Source organism: Melanotaenia boesemani, chromosome 1 (genome assembly GCF_017639745.1).
Source record: "Melanotaenia boesemani isolate fMelBoe1 chromosome 1, fMelBoe1.pri, whole genome shotgun sequence".
NCBI lineage: Eukaryota > Metazoa > Chordata > Actinopteri > Atheriniformes > Melanotaeniidae > Melanotaenia > Melanotaenia boesemani.
In genome coordinates, this window is record NC_055682.1 from 2,680,399 (window position 1) to 2,699,227 (window position 18,829).

At 48.2% G+C, this 18,829-nt stretch overlaps 1 protein-coding gene across 1 annotated transcript in view; it reads right to left on the reverse strand.

Annotated features, from left to right (window-relative positions):
- Positions 1-338: 338 nt before the first annotated feature.
- The window catches only part of herc1 (HECT and RLD domain containing E3 ubiquitin protein ligase family member 1), an 83,783-nt gene continuing 65,292 nt past the window's right edge, over positions 339-18,829 (reverse strand). The window contains 58 exon segments of the mRNA XM_041987663.1: positions 339-832; positions 834-860; positions 925-1,149; positions 1,151-1,243; positions 1,423-1,466; positions 1,469-1,486; positions 1,489-1,530; positions 1,533-1,572; positions 2,343-2,368; positions 2,371-2,449; positions 2,451-2,497; positions 2,500-2,554; positions 2,556-2,595; positions 2,684-2,694; positions 2,696-2,761; positions 2,838-2,905; positions 2,908-3,002; positions 3,120-3,291; positions 3,482-3,491; positions 3,892-3,948; positions 3,950-4,006; positions 4,009-4,064; positions 4,145-4,169; positions 4,171-4,205; positions 4,208-4,283; positions 4,438-4,488; positions 4,490-4,537; positions 4,539-4,568; positions 4,570-4,610; positions 5,028-5,048; positions 5,051-5,129; positions 5,211-5,333; positions 5,410-5,481; positions 5,483-5,542; positions 5,544-5,567; positions 5,642-5,826; positions 5,969-6,107; positions 8,949-8,996; positions 8,998-9,075; positions 9,171-9,209; positions 9,211-9,237; positions 9,317-9,345; positions 9,348-9,480; positions 9,482-9,616; positions 11,399-11,509; positions 11,511-11,551; positions 11,554-11,575; positions 11,649-11,717; positions 11,719-11,751; positions 11,827-11,839; positions 11,841-11,972; positions 12,059-12,166; positions 14,121-14,344; positions 17,097-17,227; positions 17,299-17,499; positions 17,602-17,738; positions 18,278-18,405; positions 18,488-18,696. Coding sequence (XP_041843597.1) covers positions 674-832; positions 834-860; positions 925-1,149; positions 1,151-1,243; positions 1,423-1,466; positions 1,469-1,486; positions 1,489-1,530; positions 1,533-1,572; positions 2,343-2,368; positions 2,371-2,449; positions 2,451-2,497; positions 2,500-2,554; positions 2,556-2,595; positions 2,684-2,694; positions 2,696-2,761; positions 2,838-2,905; positions 2,908-3,002; positions 3,120-3,291; positions 3,482-3,491; positions 3,892-3,948; positions 3,950-4,006; positions 4,009-4,064; positions 4,145-4,169; positions 4,171-4,205; positions 4,208-4,283; positions 4,438-4,488; positions 4,490-4,537; positions 4,539-4,568; positions 4,570-4,610; positions 5,028-5,048; positions 5,051-5,129; positions 5,211-5,333; positions 5,410-5,481; positions 5,483-5,542; positions 5,544-5,567; positions 5,642-5,826; positions 5,969-6,107; positions 8,949-8,996; positions 8,998-9,075; positions 9,171-9,209; positions 9,211-9,237; positions 9,317-9,345; positions 9,348-9,480; positions 9,482-9,616; positions 11,399-11,509; positions 11,511-11,551; positions 11,554-11,575; positions 11,649-11,717; positions 11,719-11,751; positions 11,827-11,839; positions 11,841-11,972; positions 12,059-12,166; positions 14,121-14,344; positions 17,097-17,227; positions 17,299-17,499; positions 17,602-17,738; positions 18,278-18,405; positions 18,488-18,696 — 4,544 coding nt within the window. The 3' untranslated portion in view covers positions 339-673.

An 18,829-nucleotide genomic window follows, 5' to 3' on the forward strand; every position in this document is an offset into this window, starting at 1 on the left:
ACCACAAGAACAGAACCAGGACCACAGCGTGTCTATGGTTTTAAGGTCGCCCTGCTCTGATTTGGATTTTAAGAAGTAGTTTGGAACCAGAACAGGGTCCAGCTCAGTCAGAGGGTGGCCCTGTATTTCATCGACTGCTGATACACACACGTCCCCTCCACACTCAAAGCTGCATCATGTGCAACAGTGCTATGTTTGGGTCTGACAGAACCAGGACCTGGACCCAGTCCTGTAATGTTTGGGTCTATCAAGACCAGAACCAGGACCTGTGGTTGTTTTTATTGGTGGATAAAAAGTGAAGCTGGTTTCTGATTGGTTGTTTGGAAGCAGACCTCAGATCAGTTCTGCAGCATTTATTGTTGTTTTGTTGATGCTTTGGAAAGTCGCCATGGAAACAATAATATGGAAATAATGCAAAACATTTTCCTAATGAAGCATTTTTACACAATGTACAGTCTCCTCCTTCTGGAATAATCTATACACGCCTCCAACAGAAGGTGGCTCCATGCAGAAACCCTGACAAACAGGATGTGGAGTAAAAAAACTAAATGCACTTTCTGGATTTTCATGTCGTTAAAAACTAAAAAACACACGGAGAATTGAAGCTTTGTGTCGGCTGAGGACATAAAATGATGCAAAACGCGGCGGCTCCGGTTGGTCCGGGAACCCGTCCTCAGTAGTCCGTGTCCGAGCCCTCGGCGTTGTCCACATTGCGGGACAGCATGTAGTTGTCCATGTCGATGGAGCGGCAGTTGTTGATGGCGTAGCGCAGCCGCTCGGCCATGACGGCCTGGCTGGAGTAAGGCGGCAGCCGCAGCTGGAAGAAGCAGGTCCTGGGAGGTGGGCAGGCTGTCGTAGGGCTGGACACAGACACAGAAACCAGTTAAAAACCGGGTTCTTACTGAGCATGGTGCAGACTGCTACCGGTCACTCACCCGGTCCCACCTTCATGATCTGGAACCTCTGGGAGATGTCGGCCGTGTTGGGCGGGCGCCGGGAGCGTCCGGAGACGAAGCGCATGAAGAGGACGCGCTCCTCGTTGGAGAACTCCTCCAGGGTCTGCCAGAACCACTGGACCAGGGCGTGCTGCTCGTCCACCTCCCGGTATCGAACCACCTTCTTTAGGACGTCGCAGCAGATCTCCGGCATTGCCGCACACCATCTGCTCCAGCTGCTTGGCCGTCAGCAGAGACAGCAGCGGCACCAGGACGATCCACGACATGCCCTCACGCACCGCCGCCACCTGACGTACACAACGCAGCGGTTACTTCAGGGTCGAATTCAGTGCAGGACAATATAGCTTTCTGAGAACCAGGAATCAGATCAGCTTCTCTTTTAGCCCAACTTATAGATTCTAGATGTTTTTTATGTTTGCTAAGCAACTTTTATTTAGTTTATCTTAAAAGTCAAACAAAGCCTCACCTGCCGGTCGATCTCGTGCAGCCTGTACTCGATGGCTCGCTCACGTACTCCTTCCTGTTGGAGACGTCAGAGGGATGCTGTTTCCTCCCGGGATGATGGGCACCATCTTCCGTCGGCGCTCTGCCCGACGAACGAATCCAGAGGAATCATCTGGAAGACAAACCGTCGGTCAGTGAAGTGGACCTTCCTGGTCACATGATGCTGCTCTGGTTTCTGCTTCGGTTTTTCTCCTCCTATGGCGAAACATCTGAACATCATGAAACAGATCACACCTGCTGAAAGGTGAGTTTGAACATATCTGACCAATCAGAGTGGACCGAGCTTTTCAGGGCGACAGCAGCTAAGAAATGTGACACCAGAAGAAAGTCTGTTTTATACTGAACCATCAGAACCCAGACCCCCGTTTAGTTCTACAGGCTGAGAACCGGGTCGGTCTCACTGGGACCTGGCGTGGTTTCTGTCCTCTGTGGGAATCAAAACCATCACCGTGTGATTCTGATGAGTCCAGGTGGTCACATGATAAGGAGCAGACTGTTTGTCCATGGCGATGATCAGTCAGCAGGTAACGGGCTGAGTTAATGTTTACAGCGGAGATAGACCCTGAACACACCACAGCTGTCAGATTCATCACACAGTTTTTGAGTGTTTTCCTGATGTCGTTGTCATGACAACGACAGGCTCCCCATCCGTGATGAGATGTTGGTGGAAAGAGGAAAAAGCACACTCACTGCCGTATTTGTCTGGACGGGCTGCAGTCGGGATTTCTACATAACTTCAGCTTTCTAGGATTTCCAGGCCTGGAAAATGATCTGACTTTTCCAGGACCCCTGCAGCTGAGGTGAAGGACCGCTGACCGACACATTCAGAGCTTTATACAGCTCCATCAGACCTGAACCCCCCCAGCATCCCGTCTCTCCCACCTCATGGAAATTATCCTCGGTTATGCGCTGTCTTCAATGTGAAGAATGCTTTTGAGTGTCTGGACGTAGAGGAGGTCCACCTCCTCCAGGTCCTCCAGCAGCAGCGGGGATGCAGCACAGCTGTTTCCAGACCAGCGGGGTCCAGATGGAGGTCCAGGGTTCTTGGTGCGGATGGCCACTCCCATCAGGATGCCCAGAAACTTGAACTGGAGGCATGTGCTCATCCAGGCAGGAGGATGGGTTGAAGAGGAATCTGGATCACAGAGGAGAGAGATGTGATGCATTCAAAGACAGTGGGCATTATTCCAGAATCAGCTGAATGGAGCACTTCAAGCTCTCACCTGTCCCTGTTTGTAGCCGACCTCTGCGGTGGCGTTGGGGGACGGGATGAGCAGGTCCACCACCCCCGTCTCCAACTCCTGGAAAACATCCACATCCATCAGGCCTCTGGGAAAACCCGGACTCAGAACCAGCCAGTCCAAGAACTGGACTTACCTGACACATCTCTGTGATGGTGTCGTCAAACACCCCCCCCGCATCGTCCGCCCCCTCCCCCACCAGTTGACCTTCCAGGCTCTGGACGGCAGGCCGCAGGTCCAGGCGTTGAGCTTCACCACCTGCCGGGCTGATCTGGACGAAGATGGTTTACACTTCCGGCCGCTAAAGGGGAGAGAAGACGTTCAGGCAGGAAACCAGCTTGTTCTGGTCCGGTCAGAAACCGGATCAGAACCACAGAGGCTCTATAGACGTCCGGAAGTGTTTCCCAGAGGAGCTCACCGTGTGGAGATCCGTTTGACGGATGCCATCTGGGGTCCGTAGTTTCTTGCCTGCACCATGGTCTTCCCGATGGAGCGCACCATGGGCAGAGTGTAGACTCTGGGAGCCAACAGGGGCCTCAGCTGGCCCTGGACGATCCCCCAGGTCCCGGCATTGTAGTGGGAGTGTGCAGCTCTGCAGGACAAGTGATAGAAACTGAAGCGTCAGTTCCATTTTTTTAGAAATATTCCTGCTGAAATTTTACAGAAATTAGATTAAAAAAGATTTACAACAAAACAAACATTCCAGATTTTTATCCTGTTTTTGTTCCGTTTCCAGAGTTTTATACATCAGACCCCCAGGAGTTCAGGATGTTCCCAAACCTCCTGAATTCTGCACATCGGTCCAATCACAGCGCTGCTCCATGTTACTGAAAAAACATTTGTTCCTGTTTCTGATCACGAACATGCAGATAAGTGAGAGAGAAGCGTGAAGCATCTTCTATCACCTCATCTTCTGATTCTTGATTCTTTTCGGGTGGAAGTTATTTTGTTGTGAAAATCAGGATTAATTCAAAAACAGGTGAAGACGACACGCATGTCCCAGAGGAGCGGCACTGGGCCGAAAAGAGCAGCTTCTGGTGTGTGCACTTTATCATCTAAAATCAGGAATAATGTCGTTAAAAGGGTTTGTTTGGACATCCTCAGCATCATCATCATCCTCTTCCTCACTGAGCTGGAACGGTTTCTAATGGAATAATCTGGACCGGTTCGGGTTGCGGTCCTGGTCCTACCTGGTGGTTGGGACTGAGGTTCAGCAACCTCCAGGAGGAGTACATGAGGTCGGAAAGAAGTGTAGAGGAGGCGCAGACGGGCCCTCACCGCCTCCATGCTCACCTCCTTCAGCCCCCGCCGTACTGAGGCGGAACCGCCACCGGCAGACCCAGCTGGAGCGGGACCGACGAGCCTGAGGAAGAGACCAGACGAAGATGAGCTAACAGACCCTGAAGTCCAGGATACAGAGTCTGTCTAACGGAGGACACCGACCTGGAGCTCGAGGCGGCACACACGGAAGCCGTCCAGGCGGCGCTGTGGCAGCGTCCGGCGAGATCTGGTGGACGTTCTTGCCCTGCAGCACCGACACAGCCGTGGGTTCCCTGACGTGGTTGGTGTGACCCAAACCCAGCTGCAGAACACACAGACGGACGGTCAGGAGGGAACAATGAGTTTCTCTACTGAGTTCTGTAGCAGGTTCTGTTTGGGTCTCTGACTTCATCAACTCAGAACGAGCCAGAACTTCTGGATCCAGATCCATTTGTGTTTGTTTTAGTGTTTGTCACCTGTCCCTCTGAGTTGCTCCCCCAGGCGTAAACGTCTCCGGTGGAGGACAGAAACCAGAGAGTGTTCCGCTCCGCCGGCGACGTCCTGGACGTGGACCCCCCGACAGAGCTGGGACCTGCTGGGGCCGGTTGGTGGTTCCGGGCTCGACCCTCTGGCAGGCCGATCAGACGATCTTCACCAGGAAGAGAAGAGGAAGAAACGTGAGTTCTGCAGGTTTCTGTCCGTCCTGACCGGGATGGAAACAGAAAACTGGAAATCGGCTCTAAAACACAGCATACGGTGGGATTTGCTCGTATGGGTGTGATCTGTTGTTCAGGGTTATTCAGGAAGTTCTCGTGTCTGAAGGGAAAACTTCTCTCTGGACTTCCAGAACCATCTTTTTCAATCACCTACTCAATTTTCTGATTTGTCATTTTTTTCTCCTTCAGACTAAAGGAAGGAGAAAGTTTCCTGGTGGACCCTGTCAGCTGACTGCATCTGTGGTCTCGCCTTTAATGACACTGATTGTTATTATTTAACATTTTAAACATGTTTGTTTTGTACGTTTTGGAGGAAAATGAATAAAGATGGAGCAGAAAGGTAAACGCACCCTGTCCGAATGTGAAAACTTTCCGTCTTTGGTCAACGCTACGGAGAACTGGGTTCCACAGGCCACCTTCTTGATGCCTATCCCACACAGGACGTCCACTTTCTGAGGTTCAAACACACCTTGGTCACAAACCGGACTCTGGAACAGCACCTTCAGCTCAGGTGAGGCAGCAGGTATGTCTACCTGAGGGGAGGACTTGCCGTGGAATTGCCAAGTCCCCGTTTTCCCGTAGTCTCCCGTCTCCGAAGGCCAGACCATCATCCCGTCGGCAGAGACGACCAGAGTGTGGTTCAGACCGCAGGCGACCTGAGGAGGAAGCAGAGGACGGGCGTCAGCGCTGAACGTTCTGCGGCCATCCTGGACTCAGGACCCTGAAACACACCTGTCCCACTTGGTACCCCTCTAGAGCCGCGACCTTCTCCGGCAGCTTCTTGTTGGAGGTGTTTCCCAGCCCCCAGTCGGCCATAATCACCGTTCCCAAAGGTGAAAAGCTTCCCATCTGCGGTGACGACCGCACGAGTGTTTGAATCCGCAGGACATCTGGCAGCAGAGAGCAGAGAATGTGAAGATCTGGATCACCTGACCTCGGCTGCGAGGTCCGGTTCCTGACTGACCTGGACCACCTCCTCCCCCTGCAGAGCCTCGATCTGCCGCGGTGCGGCGACGCTGCCGGTCGCTGTTCCGTGGCCCAGCTTCCCGTAGTCTCCGTCGCCCCAGCTGAACACCTCGCCACTCTCCGTCAGAGCCATGGAGTGGCCGTCGCTGCCGCACGATGTCACCATATGGGTCACCACGAAACCTGAATGGAGACCAGAAACGTCGGGTTTAATATTCCGAGACAGGATCCAGGTAACGCTGAGAAGAGCAGGTCAGAGCGTCAACCCGAACGTTTCGGAGCAGCAACGTCACCGTAAATTCAACAGAGGAAGAAGAAAAGTTGCCTTGAAGAGCGGAGATGATGGTGAGGACGTGGAGGTCGTCCGAGTTTCCCTGACCCAGACGGCCGTAGCTTCCCTCACCACAGGCCAGAACCGTCCCGTTGGGCTGGATCACAAAGGTGCAGTTCTGGCCGCAGACCACCTGCAGACAACGGAGGAAGACACTTAACCCTTAAAACGCCAAACCAGGTTTACTATTTTTATTTATATTTTATATAAAAACTAAATTTAGAAGCTGGACCTTTTAATCCCAGTATAAACCAGTCTGTAGCAGCTTTAATCCCAGTATAAACCAGTCTGTAGCAGCTTTTAATCCCAGTATAAACCAGTCTGTAGCAGCTTTTAATCCCAGTATAAACCAGTGTGTAGCAGCTTTTAATCCCAGTATAAACCAGTGTGTAGCAGCTTTTAATCCCAGTATAAACCAGTGTGTAGCAGCTTTTAATCCCGTATAAACCAGTCTGTAACAGCTTTTAATCCCAGTATAAACAGCGTGTGTGCAGCTTTTATCCCAGTATAAACCAGTCTGTAGCAGCTTTTAATCCCAGCATAAACCAGTCTGTAGCAGCTTTAATCCCAGCATAAACCAGTCTGTAACAGCTTTTAATCCCAGTATAATAAACCAGTCTGTAGCAGCTTTTAATCCCAGCATAACCAGTCTGTAACAGCTTTTAATCCCAGTATAACCAGTCTGTAACAACTTTTAATCCCAGTATAAACCAGTGTGTAGCAGCTTTTAATCCCAGTATAAACCAGTCTGTAGCAGCTTTTAACCCCAGTATAAACCAGTCTTTAACAGCTTTTAATCCCAGTATAAACCAGTCTGTAGCAGCTTTTAATCCCAGTATAAACCAGTCTGTAGCAGCTTTTAATCCCAGTAAAAACCAGTCTGTAACAACTTTTAATCCCAGTATAAACCAGTGTGTAGCAGCTTTTAATCCCAGTATAAACCAGTGTGTAACAGCGTTTAATCCCAGTATAAACCAGTGTGTAGCAGCTTTTAATCCCAGTATAAACCAGTCTTTAACAGCTTTTAATCCCAGTATAAACCAGTCTGTAGCAGCTTTTAATCCCAGTATAAACCAGTCTGTAACAACTTTTAATCCCAGTATAAACCAGTCTGTAGCAGCTTTTAATCCCAGTATAAACCAGTCTGTAGCAGCTTTTAATCCCAGTATAAACCAGTGTGTAGCAGCTTTTAATCCCAGTATTAACCAGTCTGTAACAACTTTTAATCCCAGTATAAACCAATGTGTAGCAGCTTTTAATCCCAGTATAAACCAGTGTGTAGCAGCTTTTAATCCCAGTATAAACCAGTGTGTAGCAGCTTTTAATCCCAGTATAAACCAGTGTGTAGCAGCTTTTAATCCCAGTATAAACCAGTGTGTAGCAGCTTTTAATCCCAGTATAAACCAGTGTGTAGCAGCTTTTAATCCCAGTATAAACCAGTGTGTAGCAGCTTTTAATCCCAGTATAAACCAGTGTGTAGCAGCTTTTAATCCCAGTATAAACCAGTCTGTAGCAGCTTTTAATCCCAGTATAAACCAGTGTGTAGCAGCTTTTAATCCCAGTATAAACCAGTCTGTAGCAGCTTTTAATCCCAGTATAAACCAGTCTGTAACAGCTTTTAATCCCAGTATAAACCAGTGTGTAGCAGCTTTTAATCCCAGTATAAACCAGTCTGTAGCAGCTTTTAATCCCCGTATAAACCAGTGTGTAGCAGCTTTTAATACAGCTTTTTAATCCAGTATAAACCAGTTGTAGCAGCTAATCCCCGTATAAACCAGTGTGTAGCAGCTTTTAATCCCAGTAATAAACCAGTGTGTAGAAGCTTTTAAATCCAGTATAAAACAGTGTGTAGCAGCTTTTAAATCCCAGTATAAACCAGTGTGTAGCAGCTTTTAATCCCAGTATAAACCAGTCTGTAACAGCTTTTAATCCCAGTAATAAACCAGTGTGTAGCAGCTTTAATCCCAGTATAAACCAGTGTGTAGCAGCTTTTAATCCCAGTATAAACCAGTGTGTAGCAGCTTTAATTAATCCCAGTATAAACCAGTCTGTAGCAGCTTTTAATCCCAGTATAAACCAGTGTGTAGCAGCTGTCAGACTGGGATTAAAATGATGTAAAATGAATGAATGAATAGATAAAGCAGCATAAAGGTCGACCAGAAGAAGAAAGCAGAATTTATTACTAACAGAACTTTGTAGAAATAACACACAAGACCAACGTGACCAAACCTTTTCTCATCTCATCGTTCTCTCAAGTCTTGGCTTTCAGGAGAAAAAAATATTGTTATTGAAAACAAACACACAACAGAAACTATTTCCATGTTTCCACTTTTTCCTCATTTCCAGTTATTCCTGCTACTATTTACTGCTATCCTCACTAAACCACTCCAGCTCAGCTGCTTGTGGCGCCACCGTGCATCAGAAACGTCTTCTTGGCTTTATTCCAGCCATAGAGGAGCATTATTTTTCTTCTTTTCACACACACATAGAACTTTCTGCTCACTGGTTGATCTTTGGCTGCTCCTGATTGGACGTTACCGTCAATCTAAGCTCTCTGATTGGTGAAAGTCTGACAGGAAGTGGCTTCATCATCATGTCCAGGTCTAAATAGAGGTCTCTTAGCAACATAGTAGTGATGGTGATGTTTTTATGATGAAATGTGATAAATAATGCTGTTATCATGGATCATTGTGGATTTACCAGATAGAGTCTCTGAATAAAACTACATTTAGTGGCTGGATTTGATTGTAAACCTTCTGGATGGGATAGAAATGCCTGGAAAACCTCCGTAGATCAGCTAAAGGGTAGCTATTCATCACAGTTTATCCACTGAGCTACACACCACCGCTCCTGAGACGCTGATGATGATAGAAGTGTAAAAGCTTGGGTAACAGGAGATGTGGAAGTGTTTTAAGGGTTATACATCTAGATGTTTGCACTGCAGGTTTAATCTAGTCCGACTTGGTTTCTGTACCTGCTGAGCCTGAGAGAACGACGGAGCGGTTGTTGGAACCAGGATTTGTTCGACCCGCCTCGGCCAGCTGGCCGTGCCGCCCCGCCCCCCACAGGAAGACGTCACACTTCCCCCCCAGGTGCCAGTCCTGCAGAAAGGTGAAGATGAAGGTGAGAGCAGCTAAAGACTCAGAAGGGAACAAACAGACTGGTTCAGAACCAGTTCAGGACGGGGGAACGTTACCTCAGGTCTGGAGGTGGCCCAGGACATGATCTGTTCATACCATTCCAGAGGCCCACTTGCTGTTGTCCTGGAAAACAAACACAAACACAGATGTTACGAGCCGCTCGTCAGGCCATCGAGGCACAAGCTGTCAGTCGGGATCTCACCATCAGCAGAACCATTTCATCTTTGGGAACGGCTCCAGGTCCGGGACGCAGAAGGAGTCTGGGAAGGTGGCGCCACGAGCGAGGGACTCGGCTGCCTTGACGGTTGTGGAGAAGCAGTCGAGCCAAGCCCACTCGCTGGCGCTCCAGACGGCAGGTGCCGGACTCCAGGGGGCAGTGTCGGAAGTGGGGCGGCACCGGGGGCCGGCACAGGAGCTGGTCCAGATGGAGACCCACGGCCAGGGAGGCCAGACACTGCATGTAGGGGCTGTGGACGAGCTGCTCGCCACAGACCACGTGAGGCTGGGTGGAGACAGATGATGGGACATCAGGGACAACACGTTTAACAAATTAAACCGTTCCAGAACCAGAACTACAAAGTTCTGGGAGTGATCTGAAGGTTAAACTCCGGGAAATTCATATTTACAACAACAAACCAAAACCTGTGAAGGTCTGAAAACAACTGGAGGAAAGATGGAGATGTACGACTGGACAGCGGTAACGGCCAGGAAACACGACGGTGTACACAGTTGTGTAAAAAGTTGTTGATTACTTTGTTTTCTAAATAAATTAAAAAAATTAACGTTTGTATTCTTCGTTGTAAGGAGAGGAGCCAGATGAGGTGAAAAGAGCATCTGGTTAGGATGCCTCCTGGTGAGTTGTTTCAGGAACGTCCCACTAGGACGAGACTCAGGACACACTGAAAGGGACCTTGTTTCTCAACTGGCTTAGGAAAGCCTCGGGATCCCCCCGGATAAGCTGGAAGAACTGGCCGGGTAGAGCGAAGTCTGGACTTCCCTGCTTAGGCAGCTGCCCCCGTGACCGGATAAGCAGAGAAATATGGATGGATGGATGGATGGATGATGAGTGGTGGATGGATGGGTGGGTGAATGAATGGATGGATGAGTGGATGGATGGATGTATGGGTGAGTGGATGGATTGATGGATGGGTGGGTAGATGGATGGTGGGTAGATGGATGGGTGGGTAGATGGATGGATGGGTGGATGAATGGGTGGATGGATGGGTAGATGGATGAATGGATGGATGGGTGAGTGGATGGATTGATGGATGGGTGGGTAGATGGATGGGTGGGTAGATGGATGGGTGGGTAGATGGATGGGTGGGTAGATGGATGGATGGGTAGATGGATGGGTGGGTAGATGGATGGGTGGGTAGATGGATGGGTGGGTAGATGGATGGATGGGTGGATGAATGGGTGGATGGATGGGTAGATGGATGATGGATGGATGGGTGAGTGGATGGATTGATGGATGGGTGGGTGGATGAATGGATGGATGGATGGATGGATGGATGATGGGTGGATGAATGGGTGGATGGATGGATGGATGGATGGATGGGTGGAGTGGGTGGATGGATGGATGGATGGGGGTGGATGGATGGAGGTGGGTGAGGTGGGTGGATGGATGAATGGATGGATGGATGGATGGATGGGGTGGGGGAATGGGTGGATGGATGAATGGGGGGATGGGTAGATGATATGGATGGATGGGTGAGTGGGTGGATGTATGGATGGATGGGTGGATGGATGGATGAATGAATGGATGGATGGGTGAGTGGGTGGGTGGATGGATGAATGGATGGGTGAGTGGGTGGGTGGATGGATGAATGGATGGGTGAGTGGGTGGATGGATGAATGGATGGGTGGGTGAGTGGGTAGATGGATGAATGGATGGATGGGTGAGTGGGTGGATGGATGGATGGATGGGTGGATGAATGGATGGGTGGATGAATGGATGGGTGAGTGGGTAGATGGATGAATGGATGGATGGGTGAGTGGGTGGATGGATGGATTGATGGTGGATGGATGGATGAATGAATGGATGGATGGATGGGTGGGTGGATGGATGAATGGATGGGTGAGTGGGTGGATGGATGAATGGATGGGTGGGTGAGTGGGTAGATGGATGAATGGATGGGTGGATGAATGGGTGGATGGATGGGTGTTATGAGGAGAACGGAGGAAATGATGGAGAAGAGAAACATCAGGCGTTTGTGTCATTTCTGGGAATGAAATGTCCGGCGGCGTCTCCTCTGCAGACACACGGCGGGCGCTGTCTTCGTACCTTCTCGTAGGCGTACTGCTCCTGCAGCATCACCGGCAAGCCGCTTCCAGGAAGGGCCCTCATGCAGGGCGCCATGTTGAGCCCGACCACGCCCTGCTTCTTCAGCGCTGTGGCGGCAGGTGGCCAGCACGTGGTTGGACGCCATGAAGTCTTTGAACAATTCACCACCAGAACATCCTGGAAACACGGAAAACGATGAAGACGAAGCACAGCAGAGGAAAGGACGCGAACGTCGACCGGGACAACTCACCTTCGACCTGTTGGAGCAGACGGCAATGCCCACATCTGGGATCCAGACTGTGTTCTGGATCGCTCCAGAAACCAGCGACCACGGTCTGCAGCACTGAGCCGTCCTGGTGGACACACACACACATCAGATAACATGCTCAATGCGCGCGTGCGTGTGTGTGCATGCCTGTGTGTCGTACCCGCAGCGCCCAGATTCATCAGACCTCCCACCCCTCCGGATGCCAGAGCCAGACCATCTGGACTGAAAGCCAGCGTCCTGACCGGCGTTATGTGTCCCTTCAGCTGGAAAACACACACACCGCTCTGTCCTCCGTCACGGCGAGGACTGCAACACACACACAGCCGACGTTGGGGCTTCCTTCGTCGTCCACGGCAACAAGAAGCGAAGCTAGAGAGTTATATTACCGTCAGTTTAGGTTTGAGTCGCTCTCCCACCATGCCGTCTGAGGAGGAGGATTCTGGGAAGCTGGAGATGTTCTGAGAAGAGTCCAGACGGAGACCAGGCCGTTCTGACAACATCTGGAAAACATCAGGAATTTTCATGTCTGCAGCGCCAGTTTACACACAGTAAGAAGAGAAAGCAGCCGGAACATCCAACAAGTCCAAACTAAGGAAGTTCTATGAGCTCGCAGCACTTTAAAGTCAGGAAGAATTTATTAATCATTTTAAATGTAATAAAGCAGTAGCGTCATCATGTCCTCCTTCTTTTTTGATGGAAAACTTGGGTTGGGCGATTAATCAAATTTTATTTGAAATGTTTTATGAAAATCTGGGATTTTCCCTGCTTTATATGCACTGTAAACGTAGGGCTTCCATAGTTAGGCGGCGGGCTCAGCCCTCCCTCCGCATCAGAACGGTGTTCGTCTGAAAGCGCTGAACGGGTTTACAGCGAAGAGAGACCGCCACTCACACCTGAATCCAGCTGTGCATGACCGCAGTGAGAAATGCTGCTCGCTACGAGATGCAGAAGACAACTTCAGCCCACAAACTGACGACCTACGTCAGGGGGAATTATTTCCTCGGTGGACCGTGTAGGATAAGGATGGAAAAAGATCACGGGAACTCTATGCAGGATATGAAGCTGGTGGAAAAGTTATGACGTCATTTATTCACGTAAGTAAATAAAAAATAATAAATCATAACACAATTTTGCATGCAAAAGCTTCAGGTTTAATTTAGCTTTTAAAAAGTTTAACATGTCTATAAGAAAAAAAAGGAAAAAACTGATTAAAATCAGATTTGGTTTGACTTTATTTTCAGGTCGTGTCGCCGAGCAGATGGCAAACTGCACAGACCTGTTTACCCTCATTTGTTTGGTTTCTTTTTCTGTTTGTATACAAAGTGTCTTTGAGTATCTTGTAAAGCCTTCTATAAATATAATGATTATTATCGTCATGACAAAAAATTTCCAGACGTCTTAACAACATGCTGGATCAATGAACCCTCTGTGGTCGGCGGACACGTCCGGAAAGTTTTAACAAGAACCGAGCAGCCGCCAAGACGCAGCAGCAGAGTCTCTGTTCAACGTTTGTCCACAACACGGACTTCAAACTATAAACCACTTTATTAAACCAGTGAAACCAGAGTTGTACTCGGAAACGTCACGTCTGGTGCAGGAAGAAACGGACGATTGTACGGAAGCAAGACAAAAAAGACAAAAACCTGTGATGCATCTGGTTACTGAGGAAGAGGAGGAAGTGGTGGGAGTGACCAAAAGCAGATGGCAGTTCTGCCTCCTGGTGGTCAGGAGGACCAACACAGCCTGGAAACGTCCACCCTGCCGTGTCCTCTTTGAGGGGACAGGACCTGGCTTGTGGACTGGAATATTCCATTATTGGCTTTATTGCATTTAATGACCAAATCAAAAGTGGCAGGTATTACATTACTGGCTGCTACCGGGGGGCTGAACTCCTACACTTGTAATTTATTATATTGTGTATTATTGTGCATATTATTAAATATGTAAATAGTGGCATCATATTCTCTGATATGTATAGTTGTATAGTAAAAAACATAGATGTTTCTATATTGATATATAATATTTAAAGAGGCATAAGTTATATATTTATAGTAAAATTTAAATTTATGATATTTACTGTTGTCAAATTCCAAATGGATACATGTCTTAATATAGAAATATAAATACAACATTTATTGTATGTTAGATGTATATATTCATACCTTATGTATTATATCTAAATTATTAAAATGAAAAGTTTATTTATACCTGCTAATATATTAATACTATTTTATATATTTATATTTGACCTATATCAAATGTAACAATGAACTTCAGAAAGGGGTGGGATTTAATAACTTATCGGAAGTTTTCTGGATCAAGCCGGAGGGAAAATAATTTCATCGGCTCTTAAAACAAGAACGTCTCATTAGTTAAAGTTGGTAAGAAATCCTGGACAAACATTTGCTTTGTTTTCTCAGAGGAACGTAGCAGAGCTCCGGCTGGTCTACGTACATGGCGAGCATGCTGAGCGGCTTCGGGCCATGTCCGGGCAGGCTGCACCACGCCCCGCCGTTAACCAGGGAAGGATGTCGCAGACTCTGCAGGCAGCGCCAGCCGGAACCAGAACCTGAACCCGAACGGGAGTCCGGGCTGGCCCACAGCTTTACCGTCTCCTCTTTGGCACAGGTGAGCAGGATGTGACCGGTCGGACTCCACTTCATACTGCTGATCGACTCCTGATGAGAAGATTCAGCAACAGGTCACATTTCAAGCTCAGCTGAGGATAAATATAATAATAATCAGTTATCAGCCTGTTGTCCAGACTCACAGCCAGGTATTTGCCAGGTATGTCCTCACCTCTGATGCTAACAGCCTGGAGGGGGGGGGGGGGGGGGTTAGACCAGTGTTTTTCAACCTTTTTTGAGCCTAGGTTAATTTTTTTCATTGATAAAAATCACGACGTGCACCACCAGCCAGAAATGTTAAAAAATGAACCTCTGCAGCTTATATTAACAATAAAAAGTCAGTCATTCTCATCAAAGTGTCTTGAATGGGAATCAAAACACAAAAAAAAGAAGTATTTTATAATATTCATATTTAACTAACTCAGTGTGCTTGGATGAACACGGAGCTGAAATCCTGGCGGTAATCGAAGAAAGACACACACGAAGCTCTTCTTCAACAGCTCTCAGTCTCTCTGTCTTTAGTTTTCATACCTCACACAGATATGTTGTGGAAAATGGAAGCAATGTCACAATAGCTCTGTTTGCCAGAATGGGGAACTCCTTGGCAGTAGCCAACCAAAAACTGTCCAAAGGTAGGTCACCTTAGCTTTAAACCGCGATTTTGTCTCAGTTCAGTTGGTTCCTCCTGCTCCTGCGAAATCATGTCTGATGCTGAGCTATACGAGTCCCTAACCCGGTCAAGGCATTCAGCGAAGGCTGCAGAGAAATAAAATTACATCTTATTTACCTCAAGAGTTTTCAAATGTTTAACTATTACTTCACACGATGCAGCAGTGTTAGCATGTCGCCATGTCGTGGTGAGAGGGAACATTTCAAGGTTGCCACTTTCCACATGTTGTTGCCCGAGGTGCAGCTTTGAACAGAATCAGTTTATTTTTTCTGTACTTGTAAGCAGGTTTTCGTTGCGGCCTTGCGTTCGTGTATTCACTTCATTCAGATGATGAAAATATCTGCCAGGTTTGCCAGCCTTGCACACCACTCATCACTTGCAAGCTGCTTTGCGAAATCCGACCTCTCATTTGTCAGAAACACTTTAAGTTCCTCCCGCAGCTCATACACTCGGGCCAGCACCTTGCCGCGCGACAACCATCCTCCTCCGTATGAAACAGCAAGGCTTTATGCTCCGCCCCCATTTCCTCACAGGTTATGACTTTACAAAGTTTACCATGCGCACAACATCATCCAACGCTGGAAAAGGTCTGCTGGTAAAGTCTTGGCTACGAGGGCCTCACGGTGTAAAAAACAATGCGTAACTATCACATCTGGGTTCCTTTCCTTCACTCTTCACCTTTGGTGCACCCGACCATGGCTGCAGCTCCATCAGTGCAGACACCCAAAGTTTTCCCACTTAAGTCTCCTTTTTCAAGATATTCTGATGTGACCTGGAAAATTTTCTTGCAAAATAGGAAGTCTTCTCTGACACACAGTCTACTAATGTCAGTAGACTCATCAAGTTGCAATGCAAATTTCTTACTGATGCGGATCTTTTCCAAAACCACACTTTCGATGTCTGCAGACACGTCATCAACACGCCTGGAAATTGTGTTATCTGAGAGAGGGACGTTTGTCTTTAGCAGCTCCAGGTCCGAGCATCTCACTTATGGTGGCTTTGCAGACGGAAGTATCAACGTTTCTGCCAGTGTGGGATTTTTTTTAGCTACACGTTCAGCAACATGGCAGCCAGCTTTAAAGTCTCTCTCATTCACCGTTGTGGTTTTTCTGGTGAAAGTGGCCTGCTTCTCCGTTTGTTCACACAGGGGAAAAAATAGTCTGCATCCTTGTCTTGAAGCGAAGGGTGTTTTGTGTGGAGACGGCGTTTAAGCTTACTTGGGACCATCCCGCTGTTGGATAGCTTTTCACCACACGCCAAGCGGAGTCGGTGTCGCTGCATCCCCGGTGAAAGTAAATCCAAATGAAAGACAGCTTTTCCTGTACAGCCTCGCGCCAGCTCACCGTCTTAGTTTCTTTTGACCTCCACTCATACTAGGGCCTTCATCTGGATCTGAATTTTGTCCAGAGTCTAGTTTGGAGTTAGCATTTTTCCTTTTTAAAAACTTTTCCATCAAGGTCACCGTATAGTCTCGCTAGCCAAAATGCCACTGTCACCGCTACCTGTTGCATCCATGCATAACTAATTCTATTATAAGTACAAGACAATTAGCTGCCTGCTGCCACCTACTGTTATTAAAGAGTAATGCATGAGTGCTCTGCCAGCACAGACACTCGACAATGGCACATTATTTGAAGAACGCTTCTTTACACCAATTATTTGAAATTGGATAATTTCCCACAGCACACCCGACAATATCTCGAGGCAGACTGGTTGAAAAACACTGGTTTAGACCTACGATAGTCCACCACCATCTCCATGCAGACCGATGCAGCTGGCAGCCAGCACCAGGTCCTTGTTCTCCTTCCCCTGTCCGTCCCCAATACACATTAGCCGTGTCATCAGAGTACGTCTGGATGTAGCATGACACAGCACAGTCCGCCGTGGGGACTGTCCTCACATTTAAATCAGTTCAATTTATTTTAAGTTAATTTACATAAATTTAAATGAAGTTAATTTATTTAAATTCAGTTTATTTTAACTGGACTTCATTTAGTTGACCTGATTAATGAAATTTGACCTAATTTCATTTAATGAAATAAATTTCAGTAAAAAGAATTTAAATCAAATTAACTTAGGTTAATCTACTTTAATTTAATTAATTTAATTAAAAAACCCGACAGCAGTTTTTACCTTGTGTGCATCGATGACCACGATGGCTCCCTTTTCTAACGGCTCTTTGGAGCCGATCAGCAGCTTCCCGTCTGCATAGCCGACAGCGAAAGGTTTGTCTTCGCTGTACCAGGCGATGTTCATCACAGCCACTGAGAGAAGAAACAACCTCAGGTTTAAGTTGGCCATTAACCGGGCGGAGGAAGTGAGGACGAGCTCCTACCATCCTTCCTGTAGCAGTGCTCCAGCTCGGTGCGAAACATGCTGGACGTGTCCAACACCTCGATGAGGCCCAGCGACCCGTCCATTCGCCCCACCAGCAGCATGTCTTTGGGCTCCCCGCACCACAAAGACTCCGCCTCCTCCTCAGGCCACGCCAGCGCCGACACCCAGTGAGGCTGCACGTCCAGAAGGCCTTTACCACCTTGATGAGGAGAAGCAGCCCAGTCAGATCAGAGACCAGACGAAGCCCAGGATTACCAAACGTTTGAATACAACCTGCAGAGAAGACTGAAGGAAAGTTTACCGTTAACTTGCCAGATGTTGACCATCTTCTCCATGGCAGAGGCCAGGTATTTCCCAGTTACACTCCAAGCCAGAGGAGACAAGCAAGGATCACTGGGGGAGCCCAAACCGGACATCCCCTCCTCTGAAGAGCCGTCACTGAGGACAGAAAGCAGCAGAAACCTCATGAGACAAAGTTTAAGCTCATTCATTTGGTCTCCTGAGACGTTTTCACCTGCAGAACCTGAATGTTCTGGAGATGTTCCTGCAGAGTTCCTCCATAAAATCTAGAAGATTAAGGAGAATTCCTTGATCTTCCTACAGAATCTCCTGCAGTGAAGTACTCCTGTAAACAACCAGTTCAGTCCAGTTATCCGGAGATTTCCCTGAAAGTTTCCAGCGTTTATGTGTTAAACTGACTTTAGAGGAGATAAGAATAACACCCGTTGTCCTCGTCTGATTGGTGGGATTCCTGCAGGGGGGCGGGGCTAGGACATAACCGGTTGGAAGGTACAACAACTTCAATCAGATTCAAATCCAAAATCTGATTCAGAATCAGATCCAGGATTCAGATTATGACTCAGAGCCAGAACCGGATCTAGAATCAGATCCAGATCCAAACTCAAAGCTCTGAGACTTGTCATCAGATCTCAGTCGTGTGCGTGAAACAGACAAACATCTGGAACCGTTAAACTCACTCCTTGTTGAAGACGCAGGTCTGCTGCAGGGTGTACTGGCTCTTGGTCACGTTCCAGACCCGGACCGTCCCGTCGTTCCCGCTGGTAGCCAGCAGGCCTTTCTTACTGCACCACCCACATGTGATGACCTGGATTTCAGAGGAAACGTCAGCGTCAGCATAAACAGCCATTACAGGATTTCCTGGGAGGAAGAGGAAAGAAAAGACCTACCCGGCTCTGGTGGGCTTCGAGCTTGATGAGGGAGCACTTCCGCAGGTCCCCCGCCATGTCAGCAAAGGTCTGCGGTCGGCTCTGGTTGTTGTCGCGGTCGTGGGCCGCGAGCGTGCGGACCAGCTGCTGCGCTGCCCACTGGCGGTGCTGCGAGGAGAGCCTGGACGACAGGCAGCAGGCCGCCAGAGCGTTAGCCAGCTCCAGAGGGCCTACAGCGGAAGGATTATAGGTAGGATGGGCATATAAATGCGCAATTAGACCTGCTCGACATGGAACACAAGGACAAGAATCCCAGGTGAGTGAGAGAAGGAGCAACGAAAAGACAAAAACACGTAAACAAAA